Source organism: Mytilus edulis, chromosome 2 (assembly GCF_963676685.1).
Source record: "Mytilus edulis chromosome 2, xbMytEdul2.2, whole genome shotgun sequence".
NCBI lineage: Eukaryota > Metazoa > Mollusca > Bivalvia > Mytilida > Mytilidae > Mytilus > Mytilus edulis.
In genome coordinates this window covers 8,442,766-8,469,678 of record NC_092345.1, presented here as the reverse complement: position 1 = coordinate 8,469,678, position 26,913 = coordinate 8,442,766, and the positions used below count along the sequence as shown (strand labels likewise).

At 33.1% G+C, this 26,913-nt stretch overlaps 1 protein-coding gene across 1 annotated transcript; it reads right to left on the bottom strand.

Moving 5' to 3' along the window:
* Nucleotides 1-270: 270 nt before the first annotated feature.
* On the bottom strand, nt 271-26,356 carry LOC139511372 (organic cation transporter 1-like). The gene is made up of 10 exons (XM_071298038.1): nt 26,186-26,356; nt 24,770-24,923; nt 19,292-19,395; nt 18,603-18,757; nt 14,992-15,160; nt 14,483-14,710; nt 13,916-14,142; nt 5,290-5,471; nt 4,588-4,739; nt 271-509 (listed from the first exon to the last, which is right to left on the bottom strand). Exons 1-10 carry the CDS (start codon nt 26,332-26,334, stop codon nt 410-412), a joined length of 1,620 nt encoding a protein of 539 aa, XP_071154139.1. The 5' UTR covers nt 26,335-26,356; the 3' UTR covers nt 271-409.
* Between the last annotated feature and the right edge of the window lie 557 nt (nt 26,357-26,913).

Sequence of the window (26,913 nt, the reverse complement as noted above, 5' to 3'; positions counted from 1 at the left end):
AATGCGTTACCCTCAGTTTTAGTTTGTTACCCCGATTTTGTTTTTTGTCCATGGATTTATGAGATTTGAACAGCAGAATATTGCCTTTATTTACATACATATAGAAAAATAAAATAGAACACAAATTATCATAACAATATAATGTAAGTAGATGTGGCACAACGATCGGTCAACATAACTATAGCATAAAGAATGTTCACAAATTCGGATCACATATGATTGCAAATTTTGTTTAACTGTTCTAGGGTTAGAATACAGGCAGTTCATTTAATGAACCCTATGCACATGAATGTCAACAGAATCATAATTACTTGCAAATTCCAATCGCATGAATAAAAAAGAAGGAACAAGGATTATATCACTTTATAAAATAATGAGTTAATGCTATTTATACTGTTATATATCGTTGTCATCGTTTTCTTTTTATATCTAGCAGCTCGAAATCTCTGATTTCATTTTTGTGTGGTTTTTCCTCTAGATCTTTTTCGTCTTCATTGTTGTCAACAACCCTTTAATGAATATTGACAACAAGGTTGTAATAAGCTTCATGTATTCATAATTTTAAGAAAGATAAAACAATAGGTGAAATTATTAAGCAATTTAAATATTTGTCCAAAACCAATATAAAAAAAGAGATTACGTATATAAAAACATACATATTGATAAAGCATCCATATACATGGATAAATCACCATTAAAAAGGGAATAACACAATCTTTATAAAATTACAGTAACAACTAAAAATTAGACAAAATATACTCTGAAAAACGTAAGTCGAGAATGCACTCAGATATTTATGAAGAGCAAGTAGCTTCTTGACAATGTAAAATCCCAAAAATACTGAACTCAGAGGAAAATTTAATCGGAAAGTCCATAATCACATGGCAAAATCAAATGACAAAACACATCAAAAACGAATGGACAAGAACTGTCATATTCCTGACTTGGTACAGGCATTTTCAAATGTAGAAAATTGTGGATTAAAAGGAATTGTCGACAGTTTGAACATCCCTTGTAACACACTTGTTTCTTCTGTAGAAATATAGATATAACTGGAACGAGGGATTGAGAAAAAAAAACTTTTTTATATCTTTTGTTATGTTTAGTTTACCTCATAGATGAATTCTGTACGGTCAACTGTTCCCTTTTTAATTTTCTGTCCTATTTATTTCTTGTTGATGATTGTGTCTCAATGGCAATCATATCATATCTCTTTTTTATATTATGATTAATATTATACAGAAACACTTACAAAATTGAAAATCAATTGTGCATATATATATATATAAATATCGTAAAGGAAGTTTTTAAAATCTTGTTTTGCCGAAGGTAATCATGATACTTTTGCCATTTAATACTAAATTTTGTTATATTTAAATAGTTTTATTTTTTTATTTCTGAACATTTTTTCCAAAACTTTGGTCTTGCGCACAACTGCTGAATATAAATGTGACGTATCTAAGAGAAAAGAAGGCTACAGATTATCACAAACAGACTTTCAAAGTCATTGGTCGAAAATTAGCTGACAAAATAATGGCAAAAAAAGAAAATAAGACCAAAAGACAAACAACTATACACAAAACACAACATAGAAACTCCAAAATTGACCAACACGAACCCATTAAAAACAAGGTGGCTGATAGCAGGTGCTCGGAAAGGGTACTCAAATACTGCTACATTGTTGGCCCCCATCGTGTTGCTCATTTGAGTACAAACCCGGTGATAAGTCTAATTCGGTAGGTCATATTCGGCGGAAAGTGGACTGGATTGTGGTTACGACAATTGGAACATATTTGTCGTCATCTGTGAAACAAGATATTTCGTAACAGTCAACCAACTTGTGATGGCGTGACGTTATTGAGAAAATTTACTTAATTGTACAAAACCAAGCCAGCTAGTAGATGATCCGATAGTTCTGACTAAAGATTAAAAGTGAACACTGAAGATGAACATAGGTTGTCCTAAAGAGCAAGTAGCTCCTGTTTTGTGAGTTGACTGGGTCCGTCGCGTTTTTCTAGAAAAAAGGGAAAATTCAGTGATTTGCTTGTAAGTAGAAACAAATCTGAACAAATATAATGAGTTATCAAATGTTGAATCATTACGAAAAGAAAAAGACTTAAAGACAAGGAGTTCCCTTTCATTTTCAACTTTGCTACAAAACTAAACAGATATAATGGGTTATCAAATGTTGAATCATTACGAAAAGAAAAAGACTGACAAAAATAAGCAAAGACCCATCGAAACAACATCTTATAAACAAATTTAATAATACTTTTAGATATTTGGATGATATTTTGGCTCTCAAGAATGTCGACTTCAGTATGTATATTAAAGAAATTTATCCTGTTGAACTTACTTTAAATAAAGCTAATACTAACAATGACCACTGCCCTTTCCTCGATCTTGATATCTATAACACTAACGGAAAGCTGAATACTAAAATTTATGATAAAAGAGATGACTTTTCATTTCCTATCGTTAATTATCCATTTTTAGATGGTGACGTTCCCTTGTCACCATCTTACGGTGTTTATATATCTCAACTTGTACGATTCGCTCGTTTATGTAACAATGTTTTAGATTTTAACGAGAGAAATTTATGTATAACTGAAAAAGTATTACACCAGGGTTTTCGATATCACAAACTAGTCAAAACATTTACTAAATTTTATCATCGGTATAAGGACACCATTCGTAAATATAGCTCAACATGCAGACTTCTTATACGTTCAGGTATTTCACATCCAATTTTTTATGGAAATATTCTTTATAAAGCACAAAGGTGTCAGTATTCACCTCAAAAACTGAAAACCTTTAAATAGACTTATTAAGAAGGGATATAGTTACGATACTGTTGTCAGGTCATTAAAGATTGCATATTTTGGCGTTAATATTGATTTACTTATAGGGTCTTTGCATCGGAACTAAACACATTTATTCAAAAACCAGTTGTTGGCATGACACGGGTTATGTTCTTCTCATATATGTTATGATGGTATGATACTAAAACCCTAACGGGAAGGATTGTGCCTGATGTTCATATGATGAAATCATAATCTTTCAGTCAGTTTAATTGAAGTCTGGAGCTGGCATGTCAGTTAACTGCTAGTAGTCTGTTGTTATTTATGTATTATTGTCATTTTGTTTATTTTATTTGGTTACATCTTCTGACATCAGACTCGGACTTCTCTTGAACTGAATTTTAATGTGCGTATTGTTATGCGTTTACTTTTCTACATTGGCTAGAGGTATAGGGGGAGGGTTGAGATCTCACAAACATGTTTAACCTCGCCGCACTTTTGCGCCTGTCCCAAGTCAGGAGCCTCTAGCCTTTGTTAGTCTTGTATTATTTTAATTTTAATTTCTTGTGTATAATTTGGAAATTAGTATGGCGTTCATTATCACTGGACTAGTATATATTTGTTTAGGGGCCAGCTGAAGGACGCCTTCGGGTGCGGGAATTTCTCGCTACATTGAAGACCTGTTGGTGACCTTCTGCTGTTGTTTTTTTTTTGTTTTTTTTTCTATGGTCGGGTTGTTGTCTCTTTGGCACATTCCCCATTTCCATTCTCAATTTTGTTAAAGACAAGGAGTTCCCTTTAATTTTCAACTTTGCTGGTATAAGCTTTGCTCTATCTACAGGCAACATACATGAGCCCTTGATGATAGAATTAACATGCATCTGAAGATAACCTTTGTTCACGTTTTACAATTAAAAGTACAAAAAATATTCAATGTTTTATCAATTTTTTCAAAAGGGAAGATTTACGTTTACAGACGTTAACAAAAAGCAAAAAAACAAAAAAACCAAACTCCAAGAAAAAATTCTAACGAATTCCCTTAACAATTGGCGAAATCAAAAGCTGAAATATATTAAATAAATCAAAAGCAACTACTATATCCCTGACTTGGTACAGACATTTCCTTATAGAAAATGGTGGACTAAACCTGTTGGTTTTTTTAAATAGCTAAACCTCTCTCTTGTATGCCAGTAGCAACACATCCATAATATTGACAACAATGTGGGAACAACACAAACAGGCATAATAGGGACACATGTCAAATATTGGGATACAGCAGTCAACATTCTGTTTTCAGGAATACAAAAAATTACCTTAGCACAATAACACAATGGCGGGATGTACATGTACCGAACGACGCCTCAAGGATATTACAAAAAATGGACCAAACAGTATACCGGGTTTGAAATAACACGAGCAACACGAGGGAACCCAAATGTGGGGTATGATCTGCTTACCCTACAAGAGCACCTGAGATCACCCCCAGTTTTTGATCGGGTTCGTGTTGCTTAGTCTTTATTTTTCTATGCTGTGTCTTGTGTACTATTATTTGTCTGTTTGTCTTTTTCTTTTTAAGCCATGACGTTGTCAGTTTATTTTCGATCTATGAGTTTGACTGTCCCTCTAATATCTTTCGCCCCTCTTTTAAACGTTAATAATTTTCAAGGACAAATAAAAGAACACTATAACACGTAATTAAGATGATAAACAACGTCAGTACCTAGAATCTATACATTATGCAAAATTAACATTATAAGACCAATAAACATAGTGCCTGGATTATTACCTTCCTAACGTCACAGCATCTTTAATAGTATCCGGTAAGATGGCGCCCTTAGTTTCAGGCAAAAATATGCAGAGTATACCAGCCGTAAATACAACAGCACCAAAAATGATAATTGGCAAGGCACGTCCAAACTTCGTATCAAGCAATAACCCCTACAATGTGCAATAAAGTATTAATGTTTAAATGAGGAAAATTGAAAATAATCATTTATACAATAAAAATTAGATCTGTATGAAATGAAACAGAGTTGTCTGCTACTGTTTGTGTGTAAATATTTTCTATATTCATTCAATAACCGTACAATGAGTTTGTTCAATACTTATTTATTTGTATTGTAATCTTTTCATGTAAATAAATGTTGTCATTTTAATGTTATGTTTAACATGGCCATTAAAGCGGGAGGTTTAGCATGCCAAAATAACAGGTTCAATCTACCATTTTTGTTCTTAAAATGTCCTGTACCCAGTCAAGAAAATAGCCTTTTTTATATAATAGTTCGTTTCTGTGTGTGTTACATTTTAATGTTGTGTTTCTGTTGTGTCGTAATTTTCCTTTTATATTTGATGCGTTTCCAGGATTTGTTTTTTTCTCAATCGATTTATGAATTTCGAATAGCGGTATGCTACTGTTGCCTTAATTTATGCTGTCAATTCAAATTTATTTCAAATGAGACAAAATGTTAAACGCTGGCTGTCAACTTACTAAATCCCCTATATAAGAGGACGAAATTGAGCCAATTCTACCAGCTGCGCTACACAGGCTTAGAAAGAATCCACGAGTAACGGTGGGAGCTATCTCTATTGTATATAAATATATGAGTAAAAAAGCTCCACTAGAAGTAAACTTCCCAATCATAGCCAGTGCAATTAACAGGAACTGTAAAGCTGGAAAGAATGAAAAAAGAAATTCAAGAAGATTGATGATGTAACATTGGAAAATGATGTATTTTTACTTGTCAACTTTGTACTTGTTTGGCTTTATAAATATTTTGATATGAGCGTCACTGATGAGTCTTATGTAGACGAAACGCGCGTCTGGCGTACTAAATTATAATCCTGGTACCTTTGATAACTATTTAGATATATAGAAAGCTTAAACTTTGAACTTATACATGTCGTCCTGAAAACTCAATGTCCATATATGCTTTTGCTGGTCTTTGGGAAATTTCTTAAGGGAACCTTATATTATTTGAGGAATTGGTTATTGACTCTATAGCCCTTTTTAAATTGAAATTGTAGGTTGAACCAGGTCATTTTGAATAAAGCTAACTTAAAATATTTTTTGTTTAATTTCAACCTGATGGTGTTTTCTCGCAAGACATGATTGTGTGTGATTCTTATATGATATAGATTAAAAAAGAGAACTTATATAACCTCTAGGATTCGCTCACTATATATTTATTTTGATACTAAAATGCAAATCTACTGTAAGGACATGGTAAATTTAGGCATTTAGTAGTATGCTGTGTTTCCCTTTAATGTAAAACGTGAACAGCATTGTACCGATAAAGTCCTTTTTTAAATTTTATCCTAGGAATTTCGAGCGATGAACTGTTAATAATTGAAATTAACGATAAAAGTGATGCATTATCTTTTAAACAATTACTGTGAACTTTCCATATCTATGGGGTAAAATGTCAACAGTCTCTTGAAGTGTTTACCAGTTGATATGATACTTAAAAGCTACTTTAAATAACCGCGGTTGACAATGCTTTTTCTAGGGGTACAAATCTGTTATGTCACCCTCTCAGCTATGTGTTATTTAATTTATTATACTAAATGTCTGATCAATATTGTCTTTTACATATGAATTTTATTTAAAGTATTTGATATGACGTCATGTACAACGTTACAGCTATTAGAAAAATCAACAGAAGTGATGCAAGATGTTTTATTATTTTTATTTTGACAGTCAAATAATAAAAACTGAACTTAAGCATTGTCTTTAATAACTTGATGTAAATTCAATACATTGTCCTTTGAATTGTCGATTTTTGATTGGACTGGACGAGAGGGTGACATTCAAAAAAATGGTCACCCGCTCAACCGTGTGATTGAGTAAATAAACACCCTTGTATAAGTTAATCAAAACATGGCATTAACACGTGAAGTATAATAAAAACTATATAAATATGACTGCTTCTTTCGATTTGTAAACAACACCGTGATACAATTTTCGATATATCTATACTTACCGCAGACTTAGAGATATACATAATAATGGCTGTTACAATATACTTCCCACGTAAATTCACATGTATTGGAACCTAATTACAAACCCTTTGCCAATTTTGTTGTTTTAAACATTTCAATTAAAAAAAGATAAAATAACTTTTATACTTTTTCGGATACATAATAAAAAGAAGTAGAGCACAAGAGCTCGGAGAAATCAGCAAAATCAAAATAAAATAAAATTCTGCGAAAGTGTACTAATATTTTTGGCGCATTTAAGTCATTGCAAAACATGACGCTATACAAATGCAAACTCTAGAGTTAAAAGTTTTCTGTTACGTGAACCATATTATTGTATTACAATTGATTTGAGGGAGGTTTTATTTCATTTTCTATTCTATTGCATCATTCGCATATTTAATGATTTCAGCAAGTCAACATAGCGGCTCCTTAGTTACGAAATGTCAACTTTGGATTTGACAGTAGCTTACGAAAAAACATTTAAATTAAAATGGCAAATGTTGGGTTTGAGAATTAAAATAATTTAATAGATATTTTACTAGCGGTTATTCACAAATAGTCCATCAGCTAGTTTTCAAAAGCCCTCTGGTTAAGCAGTTTGTGTTACACCCCAAGGTACCGTGATTTTGTTTTTATAGAATTCAACTTCATTATATTATTGATAAAGTACAAGGTGTTATACTAAAAAAAAAAGTGTCCAAAAGAGGTTTAAACACGTCCCTTTCAGTGATCCCTTCATTTAGTAATTACGACTAAGTTATTTTATTGAACATTTTTAATATAAAGCGATTAAAAAGATAAAAGTATAGGTATAAGCAACCAAACAGATATAAAACTATCATATTAAATGTAACACTGAAGATTTTTTGTTTAAAAGAAAATGTTTATTTACATTACAAACAATCCGATTTTTTTTGTCATAAATTAAGGCATATTTTCTCAACTTATAAAGAATTCGTAATACAATGCCCGTATTTGTGACTTAAACTTTAGAATTGATCAGTATGCAACGTTTAAACTATTGACAGTATGTATATATTGTCTTAAAGGGGCACTAGCTGCCAAATTCATGTTCACCGATTTGACTCAAATTCTCATATTTTATTTATAACCATGTAAAACATTTTTCCAAACTATCAAAAGTATAAAATAAACAATTTACAGGACAGGGTATCAATAAGATGAAGCTTCGTTTCGTATGAATTTTAGCCAAGAAGCCATCTAATTAACTATTGAGTTGACCTTCTATGACCATATAACCGATGTAAACATAAATGAATAGATTAAACAACTTGTGCAAGTGTATTTTTATAGGTGCGTTAAATTTTGTATTGAAATAAAAATATTTTTATTGTCGTTTTTACCTTTAAAAGAACGATTTTGTGGGGATCGAATCAGTTAAGCAAATTATTTATCTAGTTTCACTTTCAACGTTCAATTCTTTTCCTTGAAATACCCGTACACGGACAACACATGCGTTATTCTATCTCTTTCTACGAGGTTAAATTGGAGTTCACATGAATACGGATTTAATGAGGTCGAAAAATTCACTTGCAAGTGAATAAGTCATTATCAATGTTTAATAGCTTAGTTTGATAAAATTGAACCATTTTATCTGATAAAAGCAACTTATTATTTCAATTTTTCACTTTCATTAATGATTATACAAAAAAAAAACAATACTTTTGAATTTTTATATATCTCATAGCTAATGCCCCTTTAAACATGAATTATTCAATAAACAAGAATGTGTCCTCAGTACACGAATGCCCCACTCGCATTATCATTTTCTATGTTCAGTGGACCGTGAAATTGAGGTAAAATCTCTAATTTGGCATTAAAATTAGAAAGATCATATCATAGGGAACATGTGTACTAAGTTTGAAGTCGATTGGACTTCAACTTCATCAAAAACTACCTCGACCAAAAACTTTAACCTGAAGCGGGACTGACGGACGAACGGACGCACAGACCAGAAAACATAATGCCCCTCTACTATCGTAGGTGGTGCATAAATATATGTACGTGCGAATACTCGTGAAATACCGGAAATCATCACATTACTGTCTTCGATTTAGTCTACAATATATTCATACCTGAGTGCACACATAATCACTTTAAGCTTATCAAGTTGCAACTGAAAACAAACATTAAATTGTCGATTTTTGTTGTTTGCGTGAGCCAAATTATGTATAAAGTAAATGTGTAACGACATATTTATGATAAATGACAAAATAAGGTTGGTTTTTTTTTTTGGCGTTCTGAAAAGGGTTCACTCTATTGAATTCAATAAAGGTGTGCTTTTCAACTTCGTACTTTTTGGGCCTTTTTACTTTTTTGAATTTGAGCGTCACTGATGAGTCTGTTAAAGGCGAAACGCGCGTATGGCGTAAATGCAAAATTTATTTTAATCCTGTATCTATGATGAGTTACATTTTGTGTTTTTGCTATGTGGTAATTGAGTTAAGATTGTTACGTTATTCAAACGAAAAACCTCGCTATGAACGAAGGTCAAATAGTCAGTTGGGGACTTTGTTCAGACTTTTTAATTTCTTAAGCAAAACATTATGTCGATTTGACATACCATCTGGTTACTATTTATTTGATTTTCGTAATGTATACATTGTTCCTCATTTAAAATTTATGATAGAAGAGATGATTTCTCATTTCCTATCGTTAATTATCCATTTTTAGATGGTGACGTTCCCTTGTCACCATCTTACGGTGTTTATATATATCAACTTGTACGATTCGCTCGTGTATGTAACAATGTTTTAGATTTTAACGACAGACATTTATGTATTACTGAAAAATTATTCCACCAGGGTTTTCGATATCACAAACTAGTCAAAACATTTACTAAATGTTATCATCGGTATAAGGACATCATTCGTAAATATAAAGCTCAACATGCAGACTTCTAATACGTTCAGGTATTTCACATCCAATATTTTATGGAAATATTCTTTATAAAGCACAAAAATGTCAGTATTCACCTCAGAAACTAACAAAACCTTTAAATAGACTTATTAAGAAGGGATATAGTTACGATACTGTTGTCAGGTCATTAAAGATTGCATATTGTTGCGATAATATTGATTCACTTATAGGGTCTTTGCATCGGAACTAAACACATTTATTATTAATAAACCAGTTGTTGACATGACACGGGTTACGTTCTTCTCATATATGTTATGATGGTATGATACTAAACCCTTCACGGGGAGGATTATGCCTAATATTCATATGATGAAGACATAATTTTTTAATCAGTTTAATTGAAGTCTGGACCTAGCTTGTCAGTTAACTGCTAGTAGTCTGATGTTATTTATGTATTATTGTCATTTTGTCTATTTTCTTTGGTTACATCTTCTGACATCGGACTCGGACTTCTCTTGAACTGAATTTTAATGTGCGTATTGTTATGCATTTACTTTTCTGCATTGACTAGAGGTATAGGGGAGGGTTGAGATCTCACAAACATGTTTAACCCCGCCGCATTTTTGCGCCTGTCCCAAGTCAGGAGCCTCTGGCTTTTGTATTATTTTAACTTTTAGTTTCCTGTGTACTATTTGGAGTTTAGTATGGCATTCATTATCACTGAACTAGTATATATTTGTTTAGGGGCCAGCTGAAGGACGCCTCCGGGTGCGGGAATTTCTAGTTGCATAGAAGTCCTGTTGGTGACCTTCTGCTGTTGTCTGCTCTATGGTAGGGTTGTTGTCTCTTTGACAAATTCCCCATTTCAATTCTCAATTTTATTTTTCATTATTTTTTTTCCTATTTACTTGTATATTTTGCTTCAGTATTAAATGAATTTACTCGTTTTATAAATTTTGTACATACTGTCAACTAATTTTGTTGCTTTGTTTACATTCAGTTTGTTGATCTTTATCTGTACATGTCAGTGTATTTGCTTCTTATACAAAATCGGCCGAATTGTTGAATCCTTACCTAGAAATAATGGAACTTGTATTGTTGTTTACAAGTGCAACAGGGGAGGTAATTGGGATCTTCATTTGGCATGTGCTGAAAAAATGTCACCATGGTTCTTTGCATATGGCCGTCAAAACCCTTCCCGATACACGTCATTCCATTTGCTTCATATGCAAAATTTGCCAAATACCCATCCTGATGCTCATGTATATATTTCATCTGGTGGTTTTTGTGTTCAGAGATTTTCTAGATCTTCAGTTGACCCAACATTCGAGCAAACGTTGAACAGAGATACCAAAACAAGAGGTGGCATTGTTGGTTTAAGTTTAAACAAAGGTTCTGTTAAACGTTGTTTTGTTAAATGCATATGAAAGAGCCTCAATATCGTCAAAATGTCGGGATTTGGCAGGAATGGTTAATACTGAAACATCCGCAGAAAATAAACTTAGGAAAACTCGAATGAAGCGAGATGAAACTAACGTTTTAAAAATAGGTTCAGACACTGCAAAGCTGGACAAATCCATTTAAAATATCTGAGCAGTTATCTGGATTGTCCTCGGGTACTGTTGCTTCTTCGGAACTATTGTGCGACCTTCTAAATGCGTATGAATAGGGAAAGTTGGCATCAGAATATTTCATTACTGAACAGCTTATTAGTATTCAAAAGTCAACCGATATCTTCAAACCAATCAAAAGAAAATCATTGCTTACATTTTCAACAAAGGAAATAAAAAGGTTAGCAGTTAATGGCTGATTAGAACAACAACACATTGAAAGTAGATAGAAATCTTTGTAATCGCATGCTTGTTTTAGCCCATACAAGACAGTTGGGTATGTGAGAGGTACTCCATTTTGAATATAAGTGCAAACGTTGATGGCACACCTGTAAAGACAAATAAATCTGTCCCGGGTGGTCTAGAAAAGGGCGTTGAATTAATGCAAGCCATTCATGAGGAAAACATGTGGATATTTGATGGCATGGAAGTCATTCAATCCAGGTGCTTCGGAGGGCGAATCATTACGATTATTTCTAGGCCATCACAATCGTGTCCTCGGCAATGGAAGACATTTTTGTCAGTGGGTAGAAACAAAATTGCTCTTGTTGATTTCTTTGTGTCGGAATGGAGTAAACAATCCTATCAATTTACCGTTGAAGGTATTGATTTATTTGTATTACATGGAAGTATGTGCCACAAAATAAATGTTGAAAATGAAATAGCGAAAAGTGTAGAATGCACTGATCTTCTAAGCATTCTGGAAGAAGCCGACACAAAAATGTTTCTTCATACAAAACACGCAGCTGACAAAGGTTACGATTCCATTGTTATAAAATCTTCTGACACTGATGTGAAAGTATTGGCCTGCTATTTTCAGGATTGCATCAGTTCTAATATTATTATTCTGACAAGTACGCCTTCTAAATGCAGATTATTAAATGTGCAATCAATGTGCCAGGATTTCATGCATTTACTGGTTATGATTCAGTAAGTTCTTTGTCTGGTAAAGGAAAAGGCACAGCATTCGTCGTTTTGACACGTTCTGTGGAGTTTTCAGAGGATCTTTCCCTTTTTGGAGAATTCTTTGGAAAAGTAGGCAAAGAGTTGTCAAAAACACTCGATTTTTGTGTGCTATATATGGCTACGAAATTAATAACATCGATGAATGCAATGCAAAAAACATTCATTGTAATCTACTGGCCCCAACAAAAGATGCAATGTTAAAGCACATGAAACGAACCAACTTCTAGGCGAAGATTTGGAAATCTGTTCTAGAACACAACACTGTTCCGTCGCCAAACAACCATGGTTAGATTGTTAAGAACGACTTGGTCAGTATCAATATGCTAGACCAACCACCAGTGTTAGATGCCTTATTAATTCTGATAAGCTGTTCATGTGTTCGACAATGTTTATCCTGTACTGATGACTGTAATTGTTCGAATGCTAGTAGCAATAAGGAGTATCAAATCGTTGATATTGCTAACGGTAACGACGAAGATGGTAGAAATAATGATGATGATGATAATATAATGCAGGTGACGAAACTGATGATGATTCTATGGATTGACCTTCTTCGTGACCTTAAAACGTGGTGATTCTGTTCTTTAAAAAAAACTTCAATATAGATCTAGAAACCCTAACAGTTCTTTTATTTTTTTTAGTAAAATGTGAGATGTTCCATGAATGTGATGTTTAAATACGTGACAGAATCTTGCATATCTAGTTGCTCATGTTTATGTTTGCCGTTGAGTCTATGGCTTTTATTTTCTTCTTACCTTTGATTTTTTTTCAACAGCCTTTAGTTACTAGGTGCTCTATGTTTCAATGTAAAAAATACCTTATTAATCAAGAAAACTAGTACGTATGGTTTTTTTTCAATTAAAATTTCATGAATTTTGAAATTTACCCTCCCCCTTTTTTTCTTGGTCTTCTACGATTTGATTTGTTCAACTTAATAAAAAATTTAGTACCAAATACTTGGTTATTTATTAAACCCCTTTTGGACAATTTTGCAAAAGTATAACACATCTTAAAATTTTCTTCAGACATTACACTTTAGATTTATTCCAAAAAATGCGGTACCCTGGGGTATAACACAGAACTGGACATTTGCCCTACCAGCTGATGGACTAGAACTAATCCATCCAAGATACAGATTTATTAGAATGTTTGAGCTTTATCTAACAAGGAGTAAAAAAACAACAGCCACACACACAGCATAACCATCTTTGCTTCAGTTTTTAAGTGACCGTATTTGTCCTATTAGAATCGAAATAATTCATGGAAGCCATTGATTGTTGGAAATTTACACATGGCCTGGGCCGTGACACTTGTTAATTTTAACCCTCGCTAACGCTCAGAATATAATTCGAATATCACGGCCTAGGCCATGTATAAATTGCCAACAATCTATGGCTTCCATGAATTATTCCTTAAGCATTTTCATACTATATTTGATTTCAACATGCGTTTAATGATGGGTTTAACCAGTGCAGCAGGAACTTCCTATTTTTCAGGGCATCTCAATTTAACAGGTTTCGTTTGGATTTGTTCATATATTATGTGCCAAGTCATGAATATGACAGTTATTATCCATTTGTTTGATTTGATTGAGCTTCTGATTTTGCCATTTGATTAGGGACTTTCCGTTTTGAATTTTACTCGAAGTTCAGTATTTTTGTGATTTAACTTTTTACTTACATTTCTGACCATACAATGAAGGTAATATTGTTAACAAACATCCTATTCCACCAATAATCATATAAGATATGCACAGCCTTTTCCTACCAATTTTATATGAAGCCAACAAAGCGATGATCTCTCCAAGCATACCAACGGATGTGGAAATGGCTATGTTGACGTAAACGTCACCTCCAAGCTTGCCAACATTCATGCTAATACCATAATACATTAAAGTCACAGCAGACCTGATAATGATAGTGATCGTCATGAATAAGAATACAGGTCATCACTGAGAGATATCAATATTTGCGTTAAAGAGTAGTATCGATAATTAGTTAGTTTAAAAAACTGACCACTGCAAATTGTCCGAAATACATTGCTAGTGACCAAATGTATGCTTCATTGTTTCTCATAGTTCTTGTAATAACAATTTATATGTTTCCAAGGTTGGAGGATAGTTCCATTAAATTTAATTAAAAATTATATCAAGAAGCAGAATTACAAACAGTATGAAAGTTATAACGAAATGTTTTACCAAACAGTTTCATTATGTTTGTATAACTATTTTTCAATAAAATTCCTTACCAATTAAATGATAAAATGAGTGTCCGAATAAACAATTGTTTCGATGTAATCACACTTTTTACAGATTTTAAGAAGGATATTTGATGTCTTTCTTCTATGCAACAAGCTATGCTATTGATGTCAAATTGAACTTTAGCTCCATTTACATCCGCCATTTTATTCAACATATCGACTGCTTTACTGAATTTTTTCTTGACAATCAACCATCTAGGAGATTCTGGAATAAAACTGAAATAGATTAAAAACATTTTGACATAATAGTAGTTATTTATAGTGAAGGGACAATACAGTATTTCATAGTTTAGTCAAAACAAATTTGAGATCCCCAAATGATAACAATATATGGTTAGGATTCTAAGAAAGTGTCAATAAATTGGTATAAGAGGTTAAGGACGAGTTGCGGATAACAAATGATTATCTCCTCCTTTCAGCAATAGCAAAATATATGCTATGGTACGGGAAAACCCAGAAATAATTCAGATCAGAAAATAATCGTATCGTTTACTTACAACCAAGACAGTAAATTAATTCCAATAGGAGCTGAGGTATATAGAATTAATTCATGCCAGTCTCTCGCAAAATATGCTATTAAATCCAATATATATTCTCCAACCATGTAAGCCATAGATACTGAGAATCCTACTGTCATTCTCTTGGATGGTTGGACCATTTCTGTCACTAAAATTGCAATCATTTAAAGAAGAAGTTAAATTTTATATCTTAGAGAATCGTTTAGGGAAGTTAATACAATGTCAAATTTCTCTACAATTAGCATTGTTTATGTCAATTTCCTTGTAGGATATGAAGATATAGCATAAACATCACAGAAACAACAACCTAACAACCTATCGACAAAACACTAAAGGTCACCAAGACGGCAATATTTCGTTAAACTTGAGAAAAAAGTAAAATAACAAAAATACCGAACTGCAAGGAAAATTCAATGCGGAAAGTCCTTAAGCAAATGGAAAAATCAAAAGCTCAAACACATCAAACAATTGAAAACAACTGTCATATTCTTGACGTGCTACAGGCATTTCCTAATGCCAAAAAATGTGGATTAAACTTGATTTTATAGCTAGCTCTACCTATCACTTGTTTTTGTTATTTTTTAATGTCCCATTGGTATTTCCCGTCGCATTTTAACTTGAAACATTGCAACATTTTGTTTAAATGCAATTATTTGCAGATGACATCATTATATACAAAACAATAGGAAACAAAGAAGACACGCAAAATCTGCAAGAAAACTTAACAGCAGCAGCAAAATGGGAGAAGGATTGTCATTCCATCCAGACAAGTGCTCAATCCTTTATATATCAACGACGAAAAAAAACAATAAAATTTAATGACCCTCTCCACCGACATAATCTGCAAAATGAAAAAATCCACAAAATATCTTTATGTAACAATACAAACAGCCTTAAAATGGAACAAACACAACTTCAGCCATACAAAAGCTTAACTCTATCCAGAGAACCCTAGAGGTCAACTCCAAACCACAAAATAGTTTTATACATCACTGGTTAGATCTTAGCTTATATATAGTAGATGCTTCTGGGATCCACATACCAAATCCCAAACACACCATCTTGAAATGGTCTAGTATAGGGCACTTAAGTACATTTGCAACAGATAACACAATAACAGCTCTGTCACTGTTACAAACTCTAAACTGGAAAAATATAGAAAAAAGGCAAGAAGAACACGCATCTTTCTTTCCTATAAAAAAAGAATAATACATTATCTTACAGCTATTTATCCAACAGACCTGCTCATCCATTCTGACACAAGAAATAGAAAAAATTAATACAACCTTTCCTACAGACCAATACAAACATCTGAAAAAACTCATTCTATCCAAGACCTGTAGGTACATTAAAATGTACTACACTAACTATCCCAATATCTGTTCTCAACAAACACTGACACATATAAATTAAAAAACTACGATGTATATAGTATTAATCAAAATGTATAGTACAAAACAGAAGAACAAGAAAATTTACTTTAAACTTTTATTTGTGTATATTTAACTTTAAATAGAACATTTACATCCAACACACTTGCGGCATAGTGATATCAGTGCACGGCACGTTATCATCAGTATGTTGATGGAGTGCTGCACTATGAAGAAGAAGAAGAAATCTTCGTTTTTTTTATATTCAACGTATAGCACTGTCTCTACTCAATACATCGGATTTACGTCAGATTTACCAGTCGGAAGGAGACCGAGTGATTATATTTCCATGTCGCAGCCAAAGTGATACGCCAACCTGGATGTATAAACTTTCATTACCTCTAGCCAACTTATACATATCTTTACTTTTGTTACCTCGGGTCACCTAACACAGAAATTAACATATTTTTCCTCTGGTCACTTAACACAAATATAAGCTTTGTTTACCTGTAGTGACCTTACACAGATATATTATGACTTTGATTACCTCTGGTCACCTAACACAGATATTTACATTGATAATTCTCTAGTCACCTAACACAGATAATGACTTTAGTAACCTGTGGTCACTTAACACAGTTATTAACTTCATACACATCTGGTTACCTTTAAGTGGAAGTATCATCTTTGTGCCACAAATCAACGGATCCTTGCGATTTGGCCACTTGTACGGCTTTATAACTATTTGATCTGAGCGTCACACCGTCACTCATAAGTCTTTTGTAGACGAAACTCACGTCTGGCATATCAAATTATAAGCCTGGTTTCTTTGACTCGAACTATTTAAACCACTGGGTCGTTGCCACTGCTGAGGGACGTTTCGTTCCGGAGGGTACCATCAGCCCTGTAGTCAGCACTTCGGTGTAGACGTGAATATCAATTATGTGATCCCTTTTTATATATATAAATAAATGTTTTATAATAGTAGGAATTATTCGAAAAACTAAAGATTTTCTTATCCCAGGCATAGATTACCTTAGCCGTTTTTGCCACATTTTTTTGGAATTTTAGGTCATCAATGCACTTCCAACTTTACATTTATAACTATTTTGATTTGATCGTCACTATTGAGTCTTATGTAGACGAAACGCGCATTTGGCGAATCAAATTATAAGCCTGGTACCTTTGATAACTATTAACACCACTGGTTCGATGCCACTGCTGGTGGACGTTTCGTCCACGAGGATAACACCAGCCTAGTAGCCAACACTTTGGTGTTGACATGAATATCAATTATGTGATTCTTTGTTGTAAATTAACTGTTTGCAAAAGTAGGAATTATTCCAAATGCAAAGGATTTTCTTATCCCAGGCAAAGATAACCTATTATGTTGTATTTTGCACAACATTTTGGAATTTTGGGTGCTCAATGTTCAATTTTATGTTTGTTTTGCTTTATAACTATTTTTGATCTGAGCATCACTGGTGAGTTTTATGTAGACAAATCGCAGGTCTGGCGTATCCAATTATAAACCTCGCACCCTTGATAACTAATTACGACCGATTTAAGAATTGAGTCATTTATGTTTATTATACGGATTAATACGATGTATTTACGGCAAAATTCCACGATACTTTACGAGTAGTCCGAATAATAACGAGCAACTTAAGGGCATTTTATAAATTTATAAAGGTTGTTACGAAGAAAATATTACGGAATTATGTAAGTTATCGTTTGGTGTGGAGACCTGTTTACGTTTTATTATGAGTATTTACGAGTCTTTACAATTTTGCATTTTTTTATACCTTTCCCTAAATCGTAAACAATTCATAAAAACACAATAAGTATACTTACATATTCATAAAATATTTGTAACAATACATAAGTATTTTACGGGATTGTTGAGAGCATGCAGAGTACATTTTTGTCTCTCCTTTCACGGACCCTTGAGAAAGTCTGCGAGTTTTTGCGATGGAGTTGTAACGAGTTATTTGCGGATACCAGCGAGCTATTCACGGATGCGTGTGATTGTGATACGCTGGGAATTGTTAAATACAATCCTTGTATGTGAAGGGAGCATTACATATTGTGTGTTTTATAAGGGAAAAGATTATCTATGTATTTGAATATCTATTCACTTATCAACAATGATAAGAAATATTTATCATTTATCAATTAAAATTGCACAAAATCTGCATGAGAATAATATTTTGTAATTACCTAAGATGAATCCAGATACGTACGCAACAGTTCCACTGAGACCGTTCAAATAGCGCAGGAATGTTATAAGAAAAAAGTTATGTGCCCACGGTTGAGTAATGTTTGCAGCAAATAAGAAAGTATTAGCTAAACAAATCATCAGCTTCCGCCCAAATCTGTAAATGAAAATATAAAGTCAATATGTTAGCTTCTTCAAATTTTTCATAAAGAATAAATGGATTCCTTTGTAATATTGTGCTTAGAGTCTTTTCTGTAGTGCCTGCAAGATACGGTCTTATAGATACCTTTGGTTTTTCCATGACTGGTCGAGATTTAAAGAAGGAGGGTAAACATCTAGCATCAGTAACCTTTCGTTTGTCTTTACAAAACTTTTCCGCTTTTAAGCTGGTAAGGAATTATTAGTCCCTAGGGTAATGACTTCGTGTAATAAGTGTCATTTTAGAAGCAGTTTTTGATGGAGGTAAACCCTGAAAAGCGCATTGGACGCAAGAAATTTATTAAGTGTTGGTTTTATTAAAAAACAATATATGCAGTGCAGTGACCTGTATTGTTTACATCTATGTTTTTTTGTCTCTAGTTCCGGTTGTAATGGATACATGTCTCATTGGTAATCATATGACATCTTCTTATTTTTATGTTCAATGTTTTATTATATGCTAATAATTTAAGACTTGTAATAAATTACTTACATGTCAGCAAAACAACTCATGATAATCATTCCCGAAAACGATCCCAAATGGTGTGCCATAACAAGATGGCTGCGGTAAAACTTCCTATCGCACACCAAATTAAACTAAAAATAATCAATAAAAACTATCATTGTATTACAAGATTGTTTTTGAAGAATAATTTCAAAGTGCCATATACATTTGAACAAACAAATGAAACTTGCATGGTTTGGTAGTGCTGTTATTGATATGTATTCCATGTATTACAGATTCGTTCCCTTACCAAACCATCCCCAGTTGATTCATCATTTATTCTATCGTATATCATGATAAACTTCTCAAGAGAAAAAGATTTTTCCAAAATCGGAACTGTAAATTTTTCCGTATATTTTTTAGGTCTTAAAGTCTAACGACGAGATATTGGGTACTTAGTTTACGTAGACGAATAAAATGTCCGGGCTAATGGATATATGACACATTTTTTAAAAGAAAATGAAGGCAAAAGCTTATGATGGTGTTGTTTAACGACCTTGACTGGCTATACAACCCTCGCACAATCGGCTCGTGCCCGGACGCGATTGTTGAGCATTAAATATTTTGTGCAGTTGGTCAGGGACAGGTGGAAGGCGCCATTTTGGTAGGCGGCTATCTTGGTTTAAGTGAGCTGTTTTGGTTTGGTTTTATTATTTTGATGTTTTTTTTCCATATGGACTCCACAACGGCTGCTTTCGTAGCCAGGTTGATCAGATGGGCAACCCGCTAACTACGATGATGTGTTATTGGTAGATGAATCATTGACTCTGTAGTAGATGACAGCAAATTGCACTAAAACTGTGATATGCATAGCCCTCACACGTCTGGACAGCATATGACACTCACCCATCCACAATGGGTTTCAGAGTGTCGCTGACGCGGGTCTACTGTAAGAGAGCATTATAAACTAGTTTGTCGTTGAACCATCTGAGCAGCGTAACATGTTGTAGCCAACGGATAATCAGGAGCTGATCCAGCATGTCCTTTCAGCTGTAAGGACTGAGACGTGATTGAAGGCAAAACATAAATATTACAGGGAGATAACTCTGTAAAAATCAGCTAAACGTTTTAATCACAGTCTTTTTTTAGGAAGAATTAAGCTTCTCATTGATCAAAATTAGTGTATGTCAAACTGATATGTATCCAACACGGAGGAAATCGTATAAAATCCAAACTGAGTGCTTAAACAGGCTGAACGCCTAAGTGAATTATCAAACTTATTTGATTTGTTGTGTTTTGAAAATGGAATTTGGTTCACAAAATCCGTGTACTTTAAAAATATTCTTAACAGGGACGTATTTGCCGGGTGACCTTATTGAATTTTAAAATGAAAATAAAAGAGGACACTGACTAACTTTTAGACTATAAGATTATCGAATGGAGAGAAAAGGCATGAAGAAGGGACTAAATGATAAATGATTACTTTAGAAAGTAATAAATATGTATTCGGACTTTCGTTTCATCTGTCCTCTTTTCAGCAATTGTGTGTGCCCACTTATACGATATTCCTATGCTTGTCTTTCCTTTCATGATTTTCATGATAAAGGGTTGTTACTCGAAAGGAAGCTAATTAACCAAGATTTTCAAATGGTAATGTTGAAATCATCCCTTTGTGAATTTTATTGACACCATCTCTAATTGGTTGACCTTTATTAAATATCTGTTTTGCAGATGACACCGAATAATATCTAGTTGTCGTAACTACAATGTCGCATTTCTCCCGAATGTGACCTACCAAATTAGACTTATCACCCGGTTTATACTAACATCCTCAACACGACGGGTGCCATGTGGAACAGAATCTTCCGGAAATTATCTCATGCCGTTTTTGATAGAATTCGTGCAGCTCAGTCTTTAATTTTCTATGTTGTGCTTTGTGTCTGTTTGTCTTTTTCTGTTTTAGCCATGGCGTTGTCAGTTTATTTTCGACTTATGAGTTTAAACGTCTCTTTGGTATCTTTTGCCTCTCTTTTTTATTCTATTATATCTCACTGAATTTCAGTTCTTGTTAGCAAGAAAATGAAAATTGCTTTCAGTTTGGTCCGTTGGCTGCGACCTTTCAGTTCGGTCCGTTGGCTGAGACCTTTAAAGCCGGTCCGTTGGCTGAGACCTCTCAGTTCGGTCCGTTGGTTGAGACCTTTCAAGTCGGTCCGTTGGCTGAGACCTCTCAGTTCGGTTCGTTGGCTGAGACCTTTTAGCGTTTGATTTTGTCAGGTTTTACGGACCTCCCCCTGTTCGAATATGCCTTGGAGTTCGGTATTTTTGTTAATACCTTTTTATATCAGTTATTATTAGGAATGTCAACGAGTACTCGAGTACCTGAGTATCGCTCGGTAGTACCTTGTATCGATTATCAAAATGATACTCGACTAATCGGTTTCCTGTTATAATGTTGTTGCTTTCGTAAGTTTAAACAAAAACAAAAATTTATTGAGAGCGCCTTCCGGGTAATTATATATTAATCAAAGTATAAAAATTAAAATACAATTCGAATATTTGCGTTAAACCGTCATTTAAAATTTCTCCAAACTGAAGTACGTGTCGGATATGTAACCAGCTACGACATATCCAGGCTTATGGAGGTAGAACGTCTTTGTGAGAAAAACGCCATTAACTATATGTGACTAGCCACTTCCAAGCTTAGGAGGGTACACTGTCTAAAATTAGCTTTTTGTATATTTATCTAGAATATTCCGAAACAAACCTCTCTGGCATGTTATTATGACATATTTGTTGTAATAGCAATGAAACGAGTCATTTCGAATATCGGTATGAAAATGAGACTGTTCTATGACGGCTTTTATTTATTGAAGGCACTAATTTATAAAATACAAAATTATTGTATTTATTGGCTCTTAGTAATGTTCAAAAGCGTATTTGAATAAAATTTCAAAGACTTCAATTTACTACAATACAAACAATTCTTAGCTCTATTTTAGAACATGTAATTTAAACTTGTTGAAATGAAGTAAGTTTAAAATTTGTCAAAGTAAGCTTTAAGAATTCCTTTTTTTTGCGTAGGCCATGAGGAGGCCTACGCAGTTAAGTTATTATTGCGAGATTTTTTGTTGCAATGGGACATTCGGAATATACTTTATGCTGAACTTTAAACTATGAAATATAGTTCAATGTCATCAGCGTATGTAAAGTCTAAATACATTCCGAAGAAAAAAAGAGGTACGGTTTTACAAATGAATTAAATTAATTTATACAAACTTGTGTACATCCCATTTCAGCAAATACATGTGATAAAGGTATAAAAAATTAAAATAATATCTTTAGTGAAATAATCTGTAACACGATCAAAATAAATATTGAGATTTATATATCAATTATATTAACCCACTCCGAACCTTGCTGCTGTGTTTAAATAACAAGAACCTCGTCAGCGTAATCTGATCTAATCTGTTAGATACTACACAAAAAGAGGGATTATTTTACAATTGAAATAAATTAATTTATAAAAACTTGTGAATGTCCTATTTCAGCAAATACATATAATATAGGTCAGGTATGCTATCTTTAGTGAAATAATCTGTAACACGATAAAAATAAATATTAAGATTTATATATCAATTATATTAACCCACTCCGAACCTTGCTGCTGTGTTTAAATAACAAGAACCTCGTCAGCGTAATCTGATCTAATCTGTTAGATACAACACAAAAAAGGGATTATTTTACAATTGAAATAAATTAATTTATAAAAACTTGTGTATGTCCCATTTCAGCAAATACATATAATATAGGTCGAGTATGCTATCTTTACGGATCAAAATAAATATTAAGATTTATATCTGAGATTACTATAATTGTTATAGTAATCTCAATTTATATCGTTAGTATATTAACCCACTGCGAACCTCGCTGCTGAAATCTTGAAAATCAAAGTTGTTGTGGATACTTGTGTCCAAAATTCTTATAAATTAAATGTGTTTTCAATAGTTAGTATCAAAGATGGCTGTAACTCCTAGATCAACTATCCTTACAAGTGTTAAAAAAACAGCATAAAGTACAGAACAAATCCCAAAACTAAGTTACTGAAGGAACATTCAAAACAATGCAATACATTTTGATAAGAATATATAAACGATTCATATTTCTGTTTTGTTCTAAAATCCAGAATTACTGAAATTTTGTTGACTGATAACAAGGTAATACTGAAGAGCAATCACAAGCTCTCTCCTGGTTTTCTTCATAAAGCAGCCCTATTAAGGCCTACGCATTGCTTTTTTTTTTTAAAACAAGCAACTTGTTAAATTCGTCTTTTAATTAGATTGATCATGCATGTCTCTAAACATAGTATGCGACGCGTATCAGTTTATAAGTAGGTGTTCTCATATATGCATTTGATACGGTGCTTTTATTATGGATATATTTCAGACTCTATTTATGAAAGTTAATTTATAAAGCAGAGCATTTTTTTAGAACATGTTATTTAAACTTGTGGAAATGAAGTTAGTTTAAAACTTGTCAAAGTAAGCTTAAAGAATTTCTTTTTTTTATTTTAGATTTATTATGCATGTCTCTATACTTAGTAAGTATGCCAGAGGCGGATTTAGGGTGGGAAAAAAATTTGGTTGCTTATATAGGGAATCACTGAAGCGTGACTGGAGCGGGCCCCCTCTTAGGTCAGTCAGTGGGCCCCCACTTATGACAATTTCTGGATCCGCCACTGTATGCGACGTGTAACAGTTTATAAGTAGGTATTCTCTTATATGCATTTTATACAGTGCATTTGTTAGGGATATAGTTTAGATTTCATTTATAAAAGGAAATTTATAGAGTAGAATTTTGATTTTTTTTTGTATCAATTTAAAATGTAGATTCAAATATTTTTCACATCAAACGATAAAGTAAAACTTCTTCAAAACTTATATATGATGTATTGTTCGGCGTCAGCAAAAAAGAAGCCAAGGCAAGTGTTTATCTCTTCTTCACAAATACGTATTTCATTGAATCTCGATATTTATCATGTTTATAATTTTTCTTACAATGACGTTCTACCTCCATAAGCCTGCAAATGTCATGGCGGGTCACATATTATATGAACAAGAGCTTTTTCCAAGGCTTTCACTTTTAACTAATCTTAGTCCCTCCCCAATCTCTGTACCGTCAGAGCATATATTTTCATTCGCAGGATTGTTAGTTACCTATTCAATTTAAGAAATTACTGCGTCTCTGAAAAAGTTAACAAGATAAACTAATTTAAATAAGAACAATTTTGTTGCACCGTGTATCGACCAAGCAAATGATTAATGGCATCCAATCATCACCCCTTTGTTGATAATCAAATGTCTTTTTTACGGTTCTAAAATACTGTTGTATGAGTAATACTTTTTCTATAGATATTGATTACACTTTTTATCAATATGGTATTGCATGTCATGATGTTTGTCTGAAACTGTATACATGGTATACGAGGGAAAAGAATGTATATAAGGTAAATGATTTAATTATGCATACCGACGATATAAAGGTGTCAGTGTACACACTTTGATCGTACACCCAGCTATTACAGGAATATGTTGTAGAATTCAAACTGTATGTACATTTTGTCAGATTGTAAGTAGCGTCATCGTCATCAAATGTCTGGTTGATGAATCCAGGAACCTTGCATCTACAACGATTTCAAGTCAAATATGAAAATTCAAATTCAAATTACTTTGGTTAGTTGATAATTTCGTATGATGTTAGAATGGGACTTTTTAAATTTTATTTGTTATCTCTAAACGTAATGATAAATATAGGAAAATGTGGTATGACTGCCAATGAGACTACTCTCCATCCAATAGATATAGGAAAATGTGGTATGACTGCCAATGAGACAACTCTCCATCCAATAGATATAGGAAAATGTGGTATGACTGCCAATGAGACAACTCTCCATCCAAATGAATAGATATGTAGGATATATGTCAACTAGATGACGACCAAACGATAAAAACGATATAAAAAGGAAGATGTGGTATGATTGCCAATGAGACAACTCTACACAAGAGACCAAAATGTCAAAGAAATTAACAACTATAGGTCACCGTACGGCATTCAACAATATACAAAGCCCATACTGCATGGTCAGTTCGTTTTATTGTTTCTTTGGTATCTTTCACCTCTCTCATGCAGTCTCCCATAATTGACAGGTAATAATACTTTAATTGTTTAATTTTTATACATTGTGACTTAGGTGAATAGTTATCTGATCAGAACTAATACCACATCATCTTCTTAGGGCGGCAGGACCTTTTTCGGGACCTCGGGATCGGTTTTTTTTAAGCTAGGAATTTCGGGATTGACCCTTTCAGGATCCGGGATTTTTTTTCGAATTTCATGATGTCGGGATTGAATTTCCTTTGAATTCAGGACCTCGGGATTTCATGTTTTTAATCCCGGGATTTCGGCATCAGGAACCCTCCCCCCTCTTATTTCTAGTACTTGAAATTTGAAAAAATGTAAACTGAGAATATCAAATATTTAAAATTTCTTATTTTTAATTAATAACTCCAACAACCTAGCTACAACGTTGTAAGACTGTAAAAATATTCTGAATAATACTTTATAAGTACTAGAACAAGTTGCAACTTTTGTTCAAATCATTTCGATGTTGCCTGTTAAAATTCTGAATTTGAGTAAGACGTTTACAAAAGGAGGAAAAGATATTATATTTCCTTTCTTGATCAAACAACAATCTTCAGTCGAAGGAAGATAAACCATGGTCGAACATGAAAATACATTGCAATGGAAAATAAAACCAAAAGACAAACAATAGTATACACACACAACATAAAAAAACAAAAGACTGAGCAACATGCTCAACGTCTGGTACTTTAACAAACCATCCTTTAAGCAGAATGAACAGATACAAGAACGGTGAAAACTTACTTGTGTCTGTGCTCTCCAAGTATAAAGTTTGGAATGAAAGATGTGAACGCATTTGTTATCTGTGATATAGCCACCAATATCAATACACGCTTTTGATATATACCAAATCCATTTATCTTCTTGATTATGTCTTCGTAATGAACTGTCATGTTTATATCCAAGCAGTAAAGTACAACAACTTACCAATATACATGAGATTTATGGTCCAACGAGCATTCATTAATATTTTAACATTTATTTATATTTAAAAAAGGAAGAAAAATACAAATAAATTGTTTGTGCAAGAAGCATGAATTTTTTAAGTGAAGCTTAAATAAACTTATTATGTCCACTTATTTAATTTTTAAAAACATTTATCCTTTCATGCATTTTAACCATAGGGGTATTTGTTATAGTTATAGTAATTCAACCGTTCAATTGTTATTTTTGTAGGACTTATCTGTCTGCTGCTAACACGTGTTTATTTCATGTATTTAATTGTGCATGCGTAAACTTGAAAAATGACATTGATGAATTTGCAAAACGACAAAAAAAGAGTAAGGGCAGCCTAACATGTATAACGCTGCCACATTATGTATGTATTTGCCTGTACCAAGTCAGGAGCCTGTAACTCAGTGGTTGTCGTTTGTTTCGGTGTTACATATTGGTTTTTCGTTCATTTTCTTATATAAATAAGGCCGTTAGTTTCTCGTTTGAATTGTTTTATATTGTCATTTCGGGCCTTTTAT

Bases quoted from the DNA above. Each gene is read 5' to 3' on its own strand.
- LOC139511372 (XM_071298038.1), bottom strand. From the start codon at position 26,334: ATGACAGTTCATTACGAAGACATAATCAAGAAGATAAATGGATTTGGT. The intron at 15,161-18,602 runs GTAATTACAAAA...TTGCAATTTTAG, and splicing joins CGTATCTGGATTCATCTTAG to TGACAGAAATGGTCCAACCA. The intron at 14,143-14,482 runs GTAAGGAATTTT...TATCATTATCAG, and splicing joins CTCATTTTATCATTTAATTG to GTCTGCTGTGACTTTAATGT.